At 47.4% G+C, this 17,538-nt stretch overlaps 7 protein-coding genes across 7 annotated transcripts; 4 read left to right on the top strand and 3 right to left on the bottom strand.

The window, feature by feature from the left end:
• Positions 1-6,566: 6,566 nt before the first annotated feature.
• On the top strand, positions 6,567-7,035 carry LOC142903338 (histone H4). The gene has a single exon (XM_076048904.1). The coding sequence runs from the start codon at positions 6,597-6,599 to the stop codon at positions 6,906-6,908; it is 312 nt and encodes a 103-aa protein (XP_075905019.1). The 5' UTR covers positions 6,567-6,596; the 3' UTR covers positions 6,909-7,035.
• Positions 7,036-8,057: 1,022 nt separating this feature from the next.
• Positions 8,058-8,558, top strand: LOC142903339 (histone H2B 1/2-like). The gene has a single exon (XM_076048905.1). It carries the CDS (start codon positions 8,084-8,086, stop codon positions 8,456-8,458), a length of 375 nt encoding a protein of 124 aa, XP_075905020.1. The 5' UTR covers positions 8,058-8,083; the 3' UTR covers positions 8,459-8,558.
• A 1,927-nt stretch (positions 8,559-10,485) lies between these two features.
• On the top strand, positions 10,486-11,352 carry LOC142903334 (histone H1-like). The gene has a single exon (XM_076048901.1). It carries the CDS (start codon positions 10,529-10,531, stop codon positions 11,234-11,236), a length of 708 nt encoding a protein of 235 aa, XP_075905016.1. The 5' UTR covers positions 10,486-10,528; the 3' UTR covers positions 11,237-11,352.
• A 779-nt stretch (positions 11,353-12,131) lies between these two features.
• On the bottom strand, positions 12,132-12,643 carry LOC142903336 (histone H2A-like). Its single transcript, XM_076048903.1, has one exon. The coding sequence runs from the start codon at positions 12,610-12,612 to the stop codon at positions 12,226-12,228; it is 387 nt and encodes a 128-aa protein (XP_075905018.1). The 5' UTR covers positions 12,613-12,643; the 3' UTR covers positions 12,132-12,225.
• A 90-nt stretch (positions 12,644-12,733) lies between these two features.
• Positions 12,734-13,429, top strand: LOC142903335 (histone H3). The gene has a single exon (XM_076048902.1). It carries the CDS (start codon positions 12,975-12,977, stop codon positions 13,383-13,385), a length of 411 nt encoding a protein of 136 aa, XP_075905017.1. The 5' UTR covers positions 12,734-12,974; the 3' UTR covers positions 13,386-13,429.
• Positions 13,430-15,299: 1,870 nt separating this feature from the next.
• On the bottom strand, positions 15,300-15,873 carry LOC142903346 (histone H4). The gene has a single exon (XM_076048913.1). It carries the CDS (start codon positions 15,661-15,663, stop codon positions 15,352-15,354), a length of 312 nt encoding a protein of 103 aa, XP_075905028.1. The 5' UTR covers positions 15,664-15,873; the 3' UTR covers positions 15,300-15,351.
• Positions 15,874-16,597: 724 nt separating this feature from the next.
• LOC142903325 (histone H2B 1/2-like) lies at positions 16,598-17,310 on the bottom strand. The gene has a single exon (XM_076048891.1). It carries the CDS (start codon positions 17,282-17,284, stop codon positions 16,910-16,912), a length of 375 nt encoding a protein of 124 aa, XP_075905006.1. The 5' UTR covers positions 17,285-17,310; the 3' UTR covers positions 16,598-16,909.
• Positions 17,311-17,538: the final 228 nt, after the last annotated feature.

The raw sequence follows: 17,538 nt of genomic DNA, 5'->3' as shown, positions 1-17,538 counted from the left end.
TGATGTTTCCCAGGTTCAGTATCATCTCACTTAGACGTAAACAAGTGTGTGTGTGGGCGTTTTTGAGTGTGTGTGTGTGTGTGTGTGTGTGTGTGGGTGGGTGTTTTTGAGTGTGTTTGTGTTGTGTGTGTGTGTGGGGGGGGGGGGGGGGGGGGTGTTGTGGTTGGGGTTTGCCGGCAACGCTGGCCAACAACCTGCTGCATCGCTGCGACCTCGGGCATTTTAATATTTGACTGGTTTGACTGGCGCAACATTTCGTGCTGAAAAGGTGAATCTTCTCAATGGTACACCAGTTTTCGAGGAGTAGTGCTGAACACAGGGAGAGCGGCGTTGCTACGTGAAGGAGATGGAGGCGGGGTGGGAAGGTTGGGGGTGGGGTCAGTGAGTTTACGACAGTAACAGGAAGCAGCTCACAGTCTGAGCTCATTTGTCAACTTTGGAGTTCTTGAAGGCAATGGACGTGCCGGAGATCCTCTTGAAGCACGCCGTTGAGCGAGAGGCGGGCTGCTTGCACACCTCCATCTCCCACTGGACCAGGCTCTCCTGCCAGGCACGCAGAATAGCGAGTAGCGCTCGCACTGCCCGTAGTCACAGTTGTTGACATCCAGGACCCTGTGGAGCTCCTTCATCATGTCCTTCGACTCTATGGACAAGGTGGTCTTCATGCTCCATGTGTGTGTGTCTGTGTGTGTGTGTGTGTGCGCGCGATCCTGGTAATGACCATGTGCTATGGTGCCTCGTCCGCAGGTGAGGTCTTTGACTACCTGGTGGATAATGGACAGATGAAGGAGAAGGAGGCGAGGCAAGGGTCATGTTTTGCCAGGTGAGATGGCGACCTGTATCTGTTTCTCCCATATGTATCCCACAATACACTGGGCCCCTCACTGGCCTCACTGGCAAGAGGCCACGCAATCTCTCACACTGTTGCGTCCGTGAAGTCACGGGGTGAGATGTGGATGTGGGAGGTGAGCAATCAGGCTCCACCTGGGTCACCTGAAACCAATAATGTATGGCCGGTAAATAAAAGCAGAAGCAAACCAGGTGCCGGGTCTTTGTCACATTGCCGTAGTCGGGAGAGTAACGCGCCACCGGTAAGATGTCTCCGGTTTCAATTGAAGCCTGTCAGTTATTATGGGTATATCCTGCTTTGTGATCAAAACATTTAACGTTTCGCGTTTGCCGCCTTAAAAGCCTAAGTCGGCTCGTGCACTTATACTGCGCTGTTTTGTTATTGTTTGACGCTCTGTGTTGGGCCGTATCCAGCTGGGCCGCGCACTGACAGCATGGCGCGCGGGCGCTTCCTGTTTTCCCATGCGCAGGGTATTCTGGGTATTGTATATATACTGTATATATATATATTATATAATATATACTGTTTTTTCTCAAGCGAGACCAGACCCATCCCCATGACCAGGACCCAGCCCCTTCACCCACGGGAGGATCGGTACCCAAGGCAGGCCCGGGCACCCAGAGGCCCCCCCTACGGACCCAGTATGGCGCATCAACCGCCCCCCTCGAACCCCCACATCTCCCAGTCGCCCCCACTGCGCCGGGACCCCCCCAACGCCAGGGGACAGCCCCCCGCCCCCGAGGCCACAGCCGCACCCACGCCCCCGATGCCGGGCAAAGCAGGCCCCCAAGCGAAAGTCTGATCCAACAATGAATGAAAATGATGATGATGAATGAAATGATCCAACAATTTAACGAGCTGTAATTTGTTTCATTTATTGTGTGATTTTCAACAACAATATGAACGTTTTCTCCTTGTATATCTTGTATATATCGAGTTGCACATGAATTATACAATTATTTTCATTAAGAATTATTTTGGATGTTAATGTAAATGTATATGTTGTGTATTGTGAATTTAACAACTTAAATTGAAGTTCATGTTTTCTGTTCCACAGGTTTATAACCTGCTACTGTTTAAACAAAAAAAAAAAAAAAAAAAAGGAACTTCAAATAAAAAACCCACAAGCTGAGTTAAACCATCGTGTGCTCTCCTTGACTCCCTGTTCTGTCACAGTTCTGTTATTGGGTCACAGCTCTTTTCCACTCAGCATGCCAGCCACTCCCACCTCAGCAGCCACTCCACTCATCTGTGCTCACAGCTGCTCTTCAGCTTCAGCAGCTCAGTATATTTGCTCCTGCTCCACACCCATTCTTTGCCAGATTATTTCTTTGTTCTCATGCAAGACCTTCCTGCAGTTCTCTGCCTGATCACCCATTGCAGACTGAGCCTGTCTCTGACCCAATCATGCTTGGAGGTCCCTGGTGTTCTGATCTGCCCGCTTCTGCTCTTGGTAATCCGCCTCCTGCCTTCTCGGTTCCAACCCCGATTTTCCCTGACGTCCTGCTCCCCAGCAACCTGACCAGCCTTCTGCCCCCGACAACGTCTACAGCCTCTGCGTGTCTGGCTGCCTCTTCCCTGGCCCTTGTTGGTTCGGGCCTGCTCCTGATCCAGCACCTTCTCCCTCATTGCAATCTCTACTACGCTGTTTGTGCTGCATTTGGGTTCACACCACTGTCCGTTTCACGTTCGGTGGGGGGGAAAAAACCTAAGGAACCGAACACACACACACACACACACACACACACACACACACACTTTAATTGAAAATTAATTCACTCTGTTGTGACTTCACTGCCGGATAACACATTAGTTATAGAACTTCTTTCGCTTTCTCTCTGTTGTTGGATCGCCTTATTTTCTAGTGTCGTGCTGACGATCCGCGTGTTCGTTTAATGAAGAGTCTTAGGAGAAGAATGCTGATTTTATCTTTAGTATGCCTGGTACCGCAGGTCACCTAAGGTCACTGGTTTACGATGGCCGCATTCCTGTGTCCTCTCTTAGGTATCATTTTACTCTGCACAAAGCTTACAAGGTATGTTATGCATACATTCCCAATCTTATGAATGGGTTAACTTACTGGAGTAAACATATTCATATCAATGATTATATAATTATGCATATTTATATCGGTGAGTATATGATTATGCTCAAGCATCTCGATTAAAACATGATGTTACCTTCACTGTCCATCTCATTATTCCATGTCTTCTTGTCGCTGTTCAATCAGATTGTGTTGGCAGTGTAATATTGTCATCAGAAGAGAATCGTACACTGATTGTACACCATATTGGCTCCAGACGGAGAACCTGCTGCTGGACGCTGACTGGAACATCAAACCGAGTTTGGTTTCAGCAACGAGTTGAATGCTGTGCAGCAAGCTGGACACCTTCTGTGGATTTCCTCCCTACACCGCTCACAAACTCTTCCAGGTGATCACCATCACGATTGGCTACAATGAGTGTGGAACTGAAGGGGAAAGAGGAATCCTGGGTAACCTATTTTCCTTCTGCGCCTGCAGAGGAAGAAGTACGACGGGCTGTAGGTGGACGTGTGGAGCCTCGGGGTGATTCTGTACACGCTGGTCAGCAGCAGCAGCAGACAGAGGCGCGGATACATGGCAGGCTTGCTAGACAGATCTTTTGTTCATAAAGCATCTTAATTGTGACTGCTGTGTTTCACTTGCTCGTCCCGGATGAGGCAGTTCAGCTAATAAGCCAGTCCATGCATCGCTTCAACAGATCCAGAAACTCCGGGAAGACCAGGGGAGGCAGGCTCTGCATTTATGTGTACTGAGGCTGGTGCATATGCAGTGTCATATGCAAATCATTCTTGCTACCGAGGGAGCAACCAGCAACGCTCATTACTGCTGTGTACATACCCCCCAATGCTAACGTTAGCATGCAGGTACACCAGGTGAGAAAAATCCTGGGGGGTTTAAAACCACACAAAGCGGCGGGACCAGATGGAGTACTGAGCAAAGTGATAAAGGCCTGCGCTGATCAGTTCTCAGAGGTTCTGACAAAGATCTTCAACACCTCCCTGAAAAAGGCCACCATTCAGTCCTGTCTGAAAACAGTGACGATCATTCTTATCCCCAAGAAGAACTCTATAAGCTGCCTAAATGACCACACTAGCGTGTGGTCATTTAATGTGATACTAACCTCTGTAGTTATGAAATGCTTTGAGCGACTCGTCCTTCACCACCTTAAATCCTGTCTCCCTAAGGACTTTGACCAACACCACTATGCTTAAAGAGCAAGCAGGTCAACAGCTGACGCCATCGCCACTGTTCTCCACGGCACTGCAAGTCAAACTGAGAAGCTGGGGAACTATGTTAGGATACTGTTTGTGGATTTTTCAACACCATCATGCCGGACATAGTCATTGGAAAATTCACTGACCTGGTTTTCTCACCCCAGATCTGTGACTGGATTTCCAGCTTCCTAACAAACCATCCACAAACAGTAAAGGATGGGCCCCACACATCATCAACCCTGTCACTAAGCACGGGCTCCCCGCAGGGCTGTGTGCTGAGCCCCTTCCTGTATGCACTCTACACATACGACTGCATCCCGTCCCCTCCCACCACCAACACCATTGTGAAATTCACGCATGACATGACAGTGGTGGGCCTCATCTCCGGTGGTGATGAGACGGCGTGCAAGGAGGAAGTCCAGAGACTCTAGTCAGGTTCTCAGCAAAAAACCTTTTTGCTGAACACCAGTAAAACTAAGGAGATGGTGATGGACTGGAGGAGGAAGAGGGGAGACCCTGCTCCACTGTTGATAAACAATGAATGTGTGGAAAGAGTCTTTTCTTCAAATTTCTGGGGGTGCACGTTGCCATCGACCTCACATGGTCCACCAACACGTCAACAGTGGTCATCAAGGCCCAGCAGAGACTCCATTTCCTAAGACTGCTGAGGAAATGCCAGCTGGAGACAAAGCTGCTCCAGACTTTTTACCACACCACAACAGAGAGTGTGTTGGCATACTGCATCACGGTGTGGTTTGCTGGCCACAAAATTAAAAATAAGAAAGCCCTGCAGGGCGTCATAAAGACTGCACAGAAGATCAATGGCTGCCCTCTGCCCTCTTTGGAGGACGTTGCAAACTCTCAGGGGTTAAACAGAGCGAGGAGAATACTGGCTGACTCATCACACCCAGGACGGAGTTTCTTGAACCTCCTGCAGAGAAAGCGAGAGCGACAGAGAAGAGGCAGAGAGGATTTCTTTTGAACTCAGGATGGACGATGTAAAATTCGTGTAGGATGTGGAGAAGCAGAGGGAGTTATCTGAATGGGAGTAAACTGCAGCTGAGCAGAAGCACTTGTCGACCGTCACAGAAACATGCACGTCTGGTGTGAACAGGAGGGCTGCAGCTCACGTGCAATTTACGCAGGCACACTGCAAAGTGGTGCTTCCGCATCCAGTGTGAGCCAGTCATCATCACATCAGTAAATATCTGTTTGACTGTGTTTGTGCATAGCAGCATTAGTGTGCGCATGTGCGTACACACACACACACACACACACACACACACACACACACACACACACAAACACACACACACACACAAACACACACACACACACACTGTTTACACGTAGCAACGCCGCTCTCCCTGTGTTCAGCACTACTCCTCGAAAACTGGTGTACCATTGAGAAGATTCACCTTTTCAGCACGAAATGTTGCGCCAGTCAAACCAGTCAAATATTAAAATGCCCGAGGTCGCAGCGATGCAGCAGGTTGTTGGCCAGCGTTGCCGGCAAACCCCAACCACAACACCCCCCCCCCCCCCCCCCCACACACACACACACACACAAACACACTCAAAAACACCCACCCACACACACACACACACACACACACACACTCAAAAACGCCCACACACACACTTGTTTACGTCTAAGTGAGATGATACTGAACCTGGGAAACATCATTTAATAAAATCTGAAAAAGGCTTGCCCCCTCGTTCTTGTCTGCAGCTTATTTTAAATGATCACAGACATTGCACTGATACCCGTCCCAGGCTAGCAAACATGCATCCAGCCAGGCGTTAGCTTCTCACTCTGAGACCACCCTTAGCCATTTTCTGACCGTAGTTTTCAGAGAAAAAAAAGAAGAAAAAAAAGGGCGGTGTAGGGCAGCGCCTACAAAATGAGCTGCCACGAGTTTGGTCGTGAGGATATTTTCAGTGTAGGCACAGGTTCAGGACCCTGGACAGAGACAACAGTGACATAGCTTTTGGACACTCCTGCAGCCAATCGGAAAGCGACCCGCTGCCGTTTACCTGTTGATGGGTTAACAATGTCCACCCTCACCTCCCTCCAAACACCCTTGTCATCATTTACACTGCACAGTAGGTGGCGTATTTGGAAAGAGGAGCGATTGTCATCAAATGTGTAGAATACACGAAATAATTAAATTGTTAATTTGATTATTTATTATTATTATTATTATTATTATTATCATTATTATTATTATTATTATTATTATTATTATTATTATTATTATAAGCTTTGAGATTTTTGTCTTGTAAATAACGTGTATGCCTGGCGTTAGACAGGAGATGTATTTTCGTGTGTTGCCCACTAGATGGCGTTAAATCATGCGCACATCTTGGAAGAGAGAGTCGCGCGCTCTCGCTCTGCTGTTTTCCAACACGTCCTCGTTGAGGATACAAAGAAGCGGTGTTTTCTGTCGTGGCCTTCACTTTCGTGTTACCGACCTGAACATTGAAAATGAGTGGTAGAGGCAAAGGAGGCAAGGGACTTGGAAAAGGAGGCGCCAAGCGTCACCGCAAGGTTCTCCGTGATAACATCCAGGGAATCACTAAACCCGCCATCCGCCGTCTGGCTCGCCGCGGTGGAGTCAAGCGAATCTCCGGTCTCATCTACGAGGAGACTCGCGGTGTGCTCAAGGTCTTCCTGGAGAACGTCATCCGCGACGCCGTCACCTACACCGAGCACGCGAAGAGGAAGACGGTGACCGCGATGGATGTGGTGTATGCCCTCAAGAGGCAGGGCCGCACTCTGTACGGCTTCGGCGGTTAAACTTCTTTGTTCAACATCTTCAAACCAAAGGCTCTTTTAAGAGCCACCCAAATCTTCCTTCACGAGCTGTCGTCCTCCTTGTTGGTGAACGCGTTATTTTAGTGAGTTCATCTCCGAGAAGGCTGTATTTTTTTTGTCTCCCGAGTGGCTCCTTGGTTTTGTTTTTTTTTTTAATCCCCCCCCCCCCCATTTTATCAGTAAATAACGCGTTAGAAATGACTAATGTTCATGACGTCAACAATATTATGTATAGTTTTACACGGCATGGAACATGGTACTGTTAAAATGAAGAAAACGGTTGCATTTGTCACATCGAACTGTCACAATTGGATACAAATATTAAAAAAATAAAATAAACGAACAAAAAGCAGCATTCAGCAAAAATGTTTCAGTTCACATATGACTGGGTGTGTTTATCTGTTTATTATTCGGTTTATCCCGTTTCTTTTTCTTTTGACATTTCTCTATCACACAAAATTCCACGTAAACACGTTCTAAATCATCGCCAACTCCAACGACTGGAGGATGAGTCGACCATTTTTTCCGGTCCGGCGGCGAGAAAAAAAGAGAGAGATGGCTCTTAGATGTGGTTCGTTCCCATTTCTAATATTGACGTATTGATAAATAGTCATATTAGTTGCTCATTCTTCATACGCAATTGCTAATTGGATGAGTATGATCTTTCCCATCACTAAAGGATTTTAAATGTTGGAGGCACATTCTGTCTATCGTTTAAATCATGTGGTATATTTAGTCACCTCACTGCACAGAAAGGCCAGTTCATATTACTTAAGAACAGAAGAGATTATTGTTGCATAGCAGAAGGTCAAAGGGAGTCTTGATGAAAATAAAGTAAGATCTTGATTTGGAACTGTGAACCCGCAGAAACTGCTCGAGTCAAGACAGAATTTGCCGGTTTGTCCTATTAACCGTATTCTGTGCTTTCCTCCCCCAAATATGCACATCAAGCAACATAATGGGATTGCACACTAAGTGGTCAGACACTTTGAGCAGAGAGGCGGGATGAAATGACGTCCGAAGCTCCCCATTGCCTCGTTCAGTCGCACGCACCAATGAGAGAAGAGCGACCACACAGTGGACTTTGCATACAGCCTGTATAAATACAAGCCTCCCACCGGGGGAAAACTCACATCGTTCTGACTGACGACAGCAGAATGCCTGAGCCAGCCAAGTCCGCGCCCAAGAAGGGCTCCAAGAAAGCCGTGACCAAGACCGCCGGTAAAGGCGGCAAGAGGAGGAGAAAGACCAGGAGGGAGAGCTACGCCATCTACGTGTACAAGGTGCTCAAGCAGGTGCACCCCGACACCGGCATCTCCTCCAAGGCCATGAGCATCATGAACTCGTTCGTCAACGACATCTTCGAGCGCATCGGCGGCGAAGCGTCTCGTCTGGCTCACTACAACAAGAGGTCCACCATCACCTCCAGGGAGATCCAGACCGCTGTCCGCCTGCTGCTGCCCGGAGAGCTGGCCAAGCACGCCGTGTCTGAGGGTACCAAGGCTGTCACCAAGTACACCAGCTCCAAGTAAACTGTCTGTAAACACCCCAACCCAAAGGCTCTTCTAAGAGCCACCCACATCTTCCAAAGAGATTACATCTGTTGAAGGATCTGGTGTCCTCAACAGTTGATGCTCAGAGTTATAGGTTCGCTTACCTTCAGAGTAGGTGAGATGGAACATTCTGCTGAGATCCTTTTGGGAAAAAGTACCTTTGATAATGTATTGTCAAACCCTCAGCCCCCCCCGACCCCTTAAAAAACAAAACAAAAAAAACTATCTTCCCCTTTTTAAACAAACAAATAAAAACACTCCAGGCTGTTTGGTACCCTATCACTTTTTTTTCCTTTCCCCCAAGCACAGTATCCAGTGTTACACGAGAACCCACATACTGTAGTTGTTGGTGATAACGTCTGAAGGCACCATGGGTATAATTCAACTACAGAAGAGACTGTACATGTACACAACATATTGTACAGTCAAGTCATATTTTATAAAACCTGATAGAGAAGTGTCACCTTTTCAATAAAACTTATCTATGTCGTCCTGTAATTTAGTCAAAGTAATGGAACTGTAATGATGTCCAATTCATTGAGACCCAAGGATTCATAAGCTATGCAGGATTGGGGAGGGTCGTTGAGTCCCCTTTGATCTTCAGAGTTGTCCAATATATGGGGACAAGAACAAAATGCATGTGTGAGACTGTACACTGGCAGGATTTTTTTTTTTTTAAACTCCGTTGCAGGACTTGGAAATTCACAGATAATTCACTTGAAAATGAAATGCCTGAGCTCTGAAACCTCAATGATCAATTGCTCTTTCAAAAAAAAAACAACAGACAATTATAACAACTTCTTATTGGGTCTCGGGAGGGTGTTGTATACCGAGCGCACTCTTGGTAATAAGAGATCCAGAATTGTATTGTTTTGTGACATGCTGTGAAATGATAAAAAGAAAGCACACACTAATGAAAACACATTTTTTTCCCTTTCCTTTTATTTATTTATTTTTTTTAAACAAAGTGGCTCTTGAATTCAATCAATCAATGAATGAAATTGTATTGATATAGCCCCTTCCAAGAGCCAAATGGTGCACAGGGTGATTTGCAGAGTAAAACAAATATAAGAATAAGAAACAAGAATAACATGCAAAATTGGTGAAACATTATTAGAACACAAGAGCAGAACCAAGAAGCAGCAGTCCAGTCAGTGGCGATGTATAAAATGGCAGCCTGAATAAATGAGTTCTTAACTGAGTCTTAAAAATTGAGCTCAGCTAGGGATTGCAACTGTGCTAGAAGAGAGTTCCACAGTTTAGGGCCCAGAAACTAATAATAATAATAATAATAATAATAATAATAATAATAATAATAATAATAATAATAATAATATTACACTTTGTTTTTTACAATGGCAATTGTTCCAAAAATACTTTTAGAAGTGGATGAAACACTGCCAACTGTGATCTCCACTTCTGGATGACAGCGCTATATGGAAAGCAAATACTTTGACTTATCTCGACCATGTTCATTATAGTAATGATAAATCTCACGTATCGATGCATCAGTGTGACGATGGTCTCCAACAAACAGTTGATTTATGTTCATAACACGAGGTGAGCGTCACAAACTTTGTGAGCAGCTCTGCCGAGATCAGGCTGACCATGGAGCCACGGCCGTTGTGTTTGCTGCCGCCACCAAAAGTGACATTTATTATTCACCCATCATTCGCATGTGGTTCTTTTTAACTTGGTTGTCTTCGTAAACGTGTTTAATAGCAGGCAAACTTGTTTGGACGAAACTCGGTTGCACTTTTCAACGTTTTATCACGTAAAACAGTGCCAAGAGTCGCTGCTGTGCGCTGCTCGCAGAGGCGAGTCCGTGATGTTTGGAGGCTGTGTGAATGAAACCCAGGTCGCAACGGAGCTCAACACCACTTTGAAATGAAGGTAGAAACGTCCGCTGTCGGCTCGTGTGACAGTCGGCCTCGGTCACTGCTCCAATCTTTGTTTTTTCACGTTTTTATCGGGAGGAGAAAACACAAAGTGCCGCTGCGTGCAGAGCGCGGGAGAGGCAGCGGCCTGGGTTGACTCTCTACGGTTCTCATGGTGTGTTTAAGTGCCGCTTCCTGGTGGGAATCGGACATTGTTGTCTCTGTGTTCAGCTCAGTGTGTCCTCGCAGACTAGAAACCATGGCAGAAGTCGCTCCCGCTCCAGCAGCCGCAGCTCCGGCCAAAGCGGCCAAGAAGAAGTCGGCGTCGAAGCCGTCGAGGAGCGGCCCCAGCGTGCAGGAACTCATCGTCAAGGCCGTGACCGCGTCCAAGGAGCGCAAAGGCGTTTCTACCGCAGCCCTGAAGAAGCATCTGGCCGCCGGAGGCTACGACGTGGAGAAGAACAAGTCCCGCGTCAAGATCGCCATCAAGGCTCTGGTCGCCAAGGGAACCCTGCTCCAGACCAAGGGCACCGGCGCTTCGGGCTCCTTCAAGCTGGCCAAGAAGGCCGCCGAGCCCAAGAAGAAGAAGCCCGCTGCAGTCAAGAAGTCGCCTGCTAAAGCTAAGAAGCCCGCAGCCAAGAAAGCCGCTGCTAAGAAGCCCAAGGCGGCCGCGGCGGCCAAGAAGCCCGCAGCCAAGAAGTCTCCCAAGAAGCCCAAGAAACCGGCGGCAGCACCCAAGAAGGCGGCGGCAGCCAAGAGCCCCAAGAAGACCACCAAGAGCCCCAAGAAGCCAGCCAAGAAGGCGCCAGCAGCCAAGAAGTCCCCCGCCAAGAAGGTGGCCAAGCCCAAAGCCAAGAAGGCAGCACCCAAGAAGAAGTAAAAAAAAAGAAAAAACAACCACAACCACTCTTCTTCTCTTCCACTCACCCAAAGGCTCTTCTAAGAGCCACACACATCTTGTGTAAAGGCAACATTCCCTCTCCCTAGCATTCAGCTTGTATGCTGGACCATCGTGTCAGTCAACAAAAATAACTTGCACTAAATTAACAAGCAGGAGCAAATAGGTACCCAATGTGTAAGACATTGATTTAAGACATTTACCCATGTGCTCATTTTTAACTTCATTAGAAAAGAACATTTCACTAAGGTGGAAGGGAAGCCACATGTCAAGTTCAATCATTAAACGTGCACAAGCTTATGTCACTGCTACTGTATTCATGGTGACACTTTTTCAACTTCACCTCAGCAGTTCAATTTCAATTCTTGGGCCAGCAAGAAAAACATCATCACCCTCATCTTAAATGAACAAACAGGGACTTTCACTAAGGTGGAATGGAAGTTCAAAGTAACATGTCACCTTGAATTAACGCACTGGTTATTTCACTGTTACTGCAAGTTTTTAAGTCACCTCAGCACTTCCATTTTAATACTTGGGCCAGCCAGATTTGATTTTAGTTATCTGAAGTTCTATTTCAATATGATTTTCAAGTTATTTGGAACAGACTACTAGTAAAGGGGACATATTTTACAGTCTTGAGTCTGAGTTTTTCTCAGCAGTTGGTGTCCGTACAGCTGTGGCATTTTGCTTTTTTTTCCTAAAAGCACAATACTAGTTGAAGGAGAAGCATTGATTTCTTTGCAAACTAAAGGTCAAGTAGTTTGTATAAATGACTTGCAGACGCCACTTGAAAGGATACTAAATACTGATTATGGCTAATTTATTCTGTATTATTTTCCTTTCATGAAAACTATGCATTCCAAAATACAAGTGTAGGAAGAGTGTCAAGTCTTTACTAGAGAAGTGTGTGGCTCTTAGAAGAGCCGTTGTGTTGTTGTTGCTGCAGTAGTTGCAGTAGCAGGAGGAGCAGTTTACTTGCTCTTGGCGGGCTTCTCGGTCTTCTTGGGCAAGAGAACGGCCTGGATGTTGGGCAGCACGCCGCCCTGAGCGATGGTGACGCCGCCCAGCAGCTTGTTGAGCTCCTCGTCGTTGCGCACCGCCAGCTGCAGGTGACGCGGGATGATGCGAGTCTTCTTGTTGTCGCGGGCAGCGTTGCCGGCCAACTCCAGGATCTCAGCGGTCAGGTACTCGAGCACGGCGGCCAGGTAGACCGGGGCACCGGCGCCCACTCGCTGGGCGTAGTTGCCTTTGCGCAGCAGTCTGTGGACTCTGCCCACTGGGAACTGCAGCCCGGCTCTGGAGGAGCGGGTCTTGGCCTTCGCTCTGGCCTTGCCGCCGGTTTTGCCTCTTCCACTCATGATAGTTGAACTTTCTCGGGAGATCGCAGAGAAAATGTGGCGAGTCCAGTGACAAAGTCTTCCTTATATGTTGGAGCTCGAGGGGCGCCTCGTGCCTGACCAACCCGGAGAAGCCTGCAGGAAGCGGGCCGCCTTCCAATTTTGGCGGACTGCCCCGCTCACCTCTCCGCCAATAGGAAGCAGAGCGTCCGACTGTGCGACGACCCCACCGGCGGGGGAGAGGAGGTGCAAGGTGGCCGATCCAATCAGCAGCCAGGCAGCTGCCGCTGCGTCACGGCGCTGCAGCCGCTCGGAGCGTTTAAAAAGAGCGATTGTCTCTTCCACGAGTTACTTTGAGCAACGACTCGACAGCAAAATTTAGCATGGCAAGAACCAAGCAAACCGCCCGTAAGTCCACCGGAGGCAAAGCTCCCAGGAAGCAGCTGGCCACCAAGGCTGCCCGCAAGAGCGCCCCGGCCACCGGCGGCGTGAAGAAGCCTCACCGTTACAGGCCCGGTACCGTGGCTCTCAGGGAGATCCGTCGCTACCAGAAGTCCACCGAGCTGCTCATCCGCAAGCTGCCCTTCCAGCGCCTCGTCAGAGAGATCGCTCAGGACTTCAAGACCGATCTGCGCTTCCAGAGCTCGGCCGTCATGGCTCTGCAGGAGGCCAGCGAGGCTTACCTCGTGGGGCTCTTCGAGGACACCAACCTGTGCGCCATTCACGCCAAGAGAGTCACCATCATGCCCAAAGACATCCAGCTGGCTCGCCGCATCCGCGGAGAGAGGGCTTAAAGCGTCTCCCCTCTACTCGACACAACGGCTCTTTTAAGAGCCACTCAACACTTCACAAAAGACAACTTCATTCCGAACAGGCTGAACGAGAAACTATAATGCAAAACTAAGATGAGAGAGCGCTAACAAAAGTGCCGATATTGGAATAATGAACGACTCATTCCGGCTTCATTCATGGAAAACAATCGCCGTATAGTGACTATAATTGTGCCGTACGCGGTTTTCGTTTTAATTAGAACCCACTAGTGATGGGTTACAAGTAACCACAAATCTTTGGCCACATCCGGTCACACAGTTGCTGGCCATTTAGAACCTGTGTCGTAAAGACACAAAGGAACGACGATAAATACGAGCGCCTGCAAGTGTGTCTTCCTCTCACTGCACCTGCAGCAGTCCCCTGACCAGTGTTATTTGTGACTTCTTCTTTCATACATTTATGTTGATGGTGTGGCATTCTGGTTAAATTCATTTCTCAAACATATTATTTGGAATTGAATTTAACCCCATTTACCAATTTACCCTTTTTAGAAGAAACAACACAAAGGGAAAAAAACGGTGAAACAATTAAATAAGTCATTTCAGCCACACTCTCTTTAATTAAACAATCTTCAAATTCAAACTGCATCCGGAACTCTGAGGCTCTTGCTGTCTGACCGCACTTCAGTTTTATTAGCCAATCTCCTGTGTTCTCACCAGCATAACCTATTGTATGCACATCAATAAAAAATATTAAACAGAAAAGTAATAAAGTGGCGAAACATGAGAAAAAGTGCAAAAAAATGTAAAAAAAAAAAAAAAAAAAATTTTTTTAATGAAAACCATTGAGTTTTCCTAATTTAACCATTACCTGTTAGGGGTAAGGAACACCATTGCACTACTAAATATTGACACAATGGCTAGTAATGGAGTTCAACAACGCTTATTTGGATTCTTTTTGTTTCCGACATCTTCAGGAGACTTGAAATGCACCGGGTCAAATTGACCCGGAAACATCATTGCTGTCAGCAGCTCTTTAAAGAAGATTTGGGTGGCTCTTATAAGAGCCTTTGGTTTCGAGATGTTGGATGAAGAGATTTAATTTTAATTCTCTATGCTTTCTTTTCCTCTTTTCCTCTCCTCCCCTTTCCTTATCTCTTCCCCTCCCGCTCCAAGGTATAAGAGACCTTCATCTTCCTTGTCTCGTTGCATACATTCACTTGAGCGCCTGCACTTGTTGCATCTGTTCTGTGGTTTTTACTGTGCTTGTGCCTCAGAGCTCCGATCATTTATTTTCTGTTCATTAAATTGCCTATTTACTCAGTATCTTTACTCTTTTCCACAACAGTAAAAGTGTTTGGGAGTGTGTTATGTGTGTCTTGGGATCAGCAAAAAGACACCATAGTAAAGTAATCATGGTCCTCTTGTTTCTAGGTTGCTGCTGAGGTGAAAAGAAAGAGAAAGAGGTGCCAGGTCTGCAGGCCATCTGACGAGGGCAAGACAAACATGACCTGTGCCAAATACAAATTCATTTGCACAGAGCAGTGTGATAACATGTCACTCATGTGCTGTGTAGACAGACACACATACCTTATTCATATTGCGATTGGTCGTTTTTGGTTCACAAACCGTGCAGGTATGTAAAACAAAACGTGTTATGTTTTGTTATGTAGAACTATTGTGTTTTATATGTTGGTCTTTCAAAAGTAATAAAGTGGTGAAACATGAGAAAAATTTTTTTTTTTTTTAATGAAAACGATTGAGTTTTCCCAATTTAACCATTACCTGTTTGGGGTAAGGAACACCATTGCACTAAATATTGACACAATGGCTAGTAATGGAGTTCAACAATGCTGGTTATGATTTTTTTTTTTTTTTTCTGACATCTTCAGGAGACTTAAAAATGCACCGGGGTGGACAGCAGCTCTTTAAAGAAGATTTGGGTGGCTCTTAAAAGAGCCTTTGGTTTGAAGATGTTGGATGAAGAGATTTAACCGCCGAAGCCGTACAGAGTGCGGCCCTGCCTCTTGAGGGCGTACACCACATCCATGGCGGTCACCGTCTTCCTCTTGGCGTGCTCGGTGTAAGTGACGGCGTCGCGGATGACGTTCTCCAGGAAGACCTTGAGCACACCGCGAGTCTCCTCGTAGATGAGACCGGAGATTCGCTTGACTCCACCGCGGCGAGCCAGACGGCGGATGGCGGGCTTAGTGATTCCCTGGATGTTATCACGGAGAACCTTGCGGTGACGCTTGGCGCCTCCTTTTCCAAGTCCCTTGCCTCCTTTGCCTCTACCACTCATGTTTACTGTTCTAGTTGCAGAACGTAAGTGATTCGAAAGTCGTCCATGTGGCGTTATATAAGGTCCGTGTACGGACCTAGTTGAAAGCCGCGACCAAACAGCTGCCCTCCCGGGGCTTTCCGTGGAGGCGCTGTTTAGCCCCACACTGTCGTGCGTTGCACGCCACCTACCGAGTAGCAACGAGAATTGCGTGTCAAGAGTGAGGACACAGGTGAGAAACAAGAGTGTCCTATGTTCTGTAAATAGGTGAGCAGCTCGAGGGCTGCAGGACGCTCTGCGATTGCTTGCAGGGGCGTCCAACAAGCAGCTGAGCCGCTGTCTCTGTCCAGGGTGCTGGAGCTGCGCGACGCCAACCGCAAGACGGCTGAGCGTATTTCCTCATTTAGCTCTGCCCTACATCCACAATGAGGCACGAACGAAGTGGCATGGCTCGAGTATTTTGTTGCCCTCTAACGGCACATGAAAGCACGAAGAAGTAAAGACGCAGTATTGTGAGACGGCGCAACAAAAGTTAACGACTGAAACAACCTGTGAGATGCTGCAGGCTGGAGGAAGGAAGACTGATCTTCACTAACTCAGATCTACCCGAGTGAAGAGGCACAGCTTAATTTCAAAGACCTGTTTGGTTCTGATGTGTCCTGCATTTTGACCAGTCAGCCTGGTATTTCAGCGGGACTGGCACGCAGCAGTGACTCGAGCCTCTTCTTTTCAACTAAAACGCTGTCAAACAAAACAGAGCTCCGTCAAGAGTTTGGTGGTAAACTAACATGCTTTTCTTCGAGAACTACTGATGTTCAGCTCAAACAAATTGAAGCTTTTGTGGTAGCAGCAAACACGCGCTGTCATTCTGATGTTCAGCAGTTACGCTAAAATACACAGGCTTGTTCCAGAAGGGCATTAACCTGGACGTTTTTGCTACTAGATTATGCACAACTTCTTCTTTAGTACATGCTGTCCTGTTGTGTCATAAGCATAGTCTGGTGGCTGGCGTTCCTTTGTAGATGAAGTTCCCTTCATCTACTTATGCAGTCTGTGTAGTATAGCAAACGTTTGTGTATAAATTTCATTCTCGGGTAGCAAGTAGTTTCACGTGTTCATATACAAAAACAGAAAAGCAGGAGGGTCCAACTCATAATTCTGATCGTCAGTTAGTAATTGAACAATAGATCATCAAGTAGATGTAATCTCTTTTGAAGATGTGGGTGGCTCTTAGAAGAGCCTTAGGGTTGAGGTGATGACAGCCAGTTTACTTGGAGCTGGTGTACTTGGTGACGGCCTTGGTGCCCTCAGACACAGCGTGCTTGGCCAGCTCTCCGGGCAGCAGCAGGCGGACGGCGGTCTGGCTCTCCCTGGAGGTGATGGTGGACCTCTTGTTGTAGTGGGCCAGACGAGACGCTTCGCCGCCGATGCGCTCGAAGATGTCGTTGACGAACGAGTTCATGATGCTCATGGCCTTGGAGGAGATGCCGGTGTCGGGGTGCACCTGCTTGAGCACCTTGTACACGTAGATGGCGTAGCTCTCCCTCCTGGTCTTTCTCCTCCTCTTGCCGCCTTTGCCGGCGGTCTTGGTCACGGCTTTCTTGGAGCCCTTCTTGGGCGCGGACTTGGCTGGCTCAGGCATTCTGCTGCAGTTGGTCAGAACGATGAAGGTTTCCCCACGCTGGGAGGCTGTTATTTATACAAGCTGTATGCAAAGTCCACTGTGTGGTCCCTCTTCTCTCATTGGCTACATGTACTCGGAGCGTCCCCCAACTGCCAATCACTGTCTTCTGAAAAGTGACTGGTTCTTCTATGCGATTATTTTTTCAACTGATTTTTTATATTCTAGTTAAATTTTGTTGAAATGAAAATCTGCGTCTATCAAAAAACAACCCC

This window comes from Nelusetta ayraudi, unplaced genomic scaffold, assembly GCF_046127955.1.
Source record: "Nelusetta ayraudi isolate G7.1 ecotype Tasmania unplaced genomic scaffold, CSIRO-AGI_Nayr_v1 ptg000109l, whole genome shotgun sequence".
In the NCBI taxonomy this organism is placed as follows: domain Eukaryota; kingdom Metazoa; phylum Chordata; class Actinopteri; order Tetraodontiformes; family Monacanthidae; genus Nelusetta; species Nelusetta ayraudi.
The sequence above is the reverse complement of the archived record's forward strand: the minus strand, read 5'-3'. Positions and strand labels throughout refer to the sequence as shown.

Excerpts from the sequence above, each read along its gene's own strand:
- LOC142903338 (XM_076048904.1), top strand. The coding sequence starts at position 6,597 with ATGAGTGGTAGAGGCAAAGGAGGCAAGGGACTTGGAAAAGGAGGCGCC.
- LOC142903339 (XM_076048905.1), top strand. The coding sequence starts at position 8,084 with ATGCCTGAGCCAGCCAAGTCCGCGCCCAAGAAGGGCTCCAAGAAAGCC.
- LOC142903334 (XM_076048901.1), top strand. The coding sequence starts at position 10,529 with ATGGTGTGTTTAAGTGCCGCTTCCTGGTGGGAATCGGACATTGTTGTC.
- LOC142903336 (XM_076048903.1), bottom strand. The coding sequence starts at position 12,612 with ATGAGTGGAAGAGGCAAAACCGGCGGCAAGGCCAGAGCGAAGGCCAAG.
- LOC142903335 (XM_076048902.1), top strand. The coding sequence starts at position 12,975 with ATGGCAAGAACCAAGCAAACCGCCCGTAAGTCCACCGGAGGCAAAGCT.
- LOC142903346 (XM_076048913.1), bottom strand. The coding sequence starts at position 15,663 with ATGAGTGGTAGAGGCAAAGGAGGCAAGGGACTTGGAAAAGGAGGCGCC.
- LOC142903325 (XM_076048891.1), bottom strand. The coding sequence starts at position 17,284 with ATGCCTGAGCCAGCCAAGTCCGCGCCCAAGAAGGGCTCCAAGAAAGCC.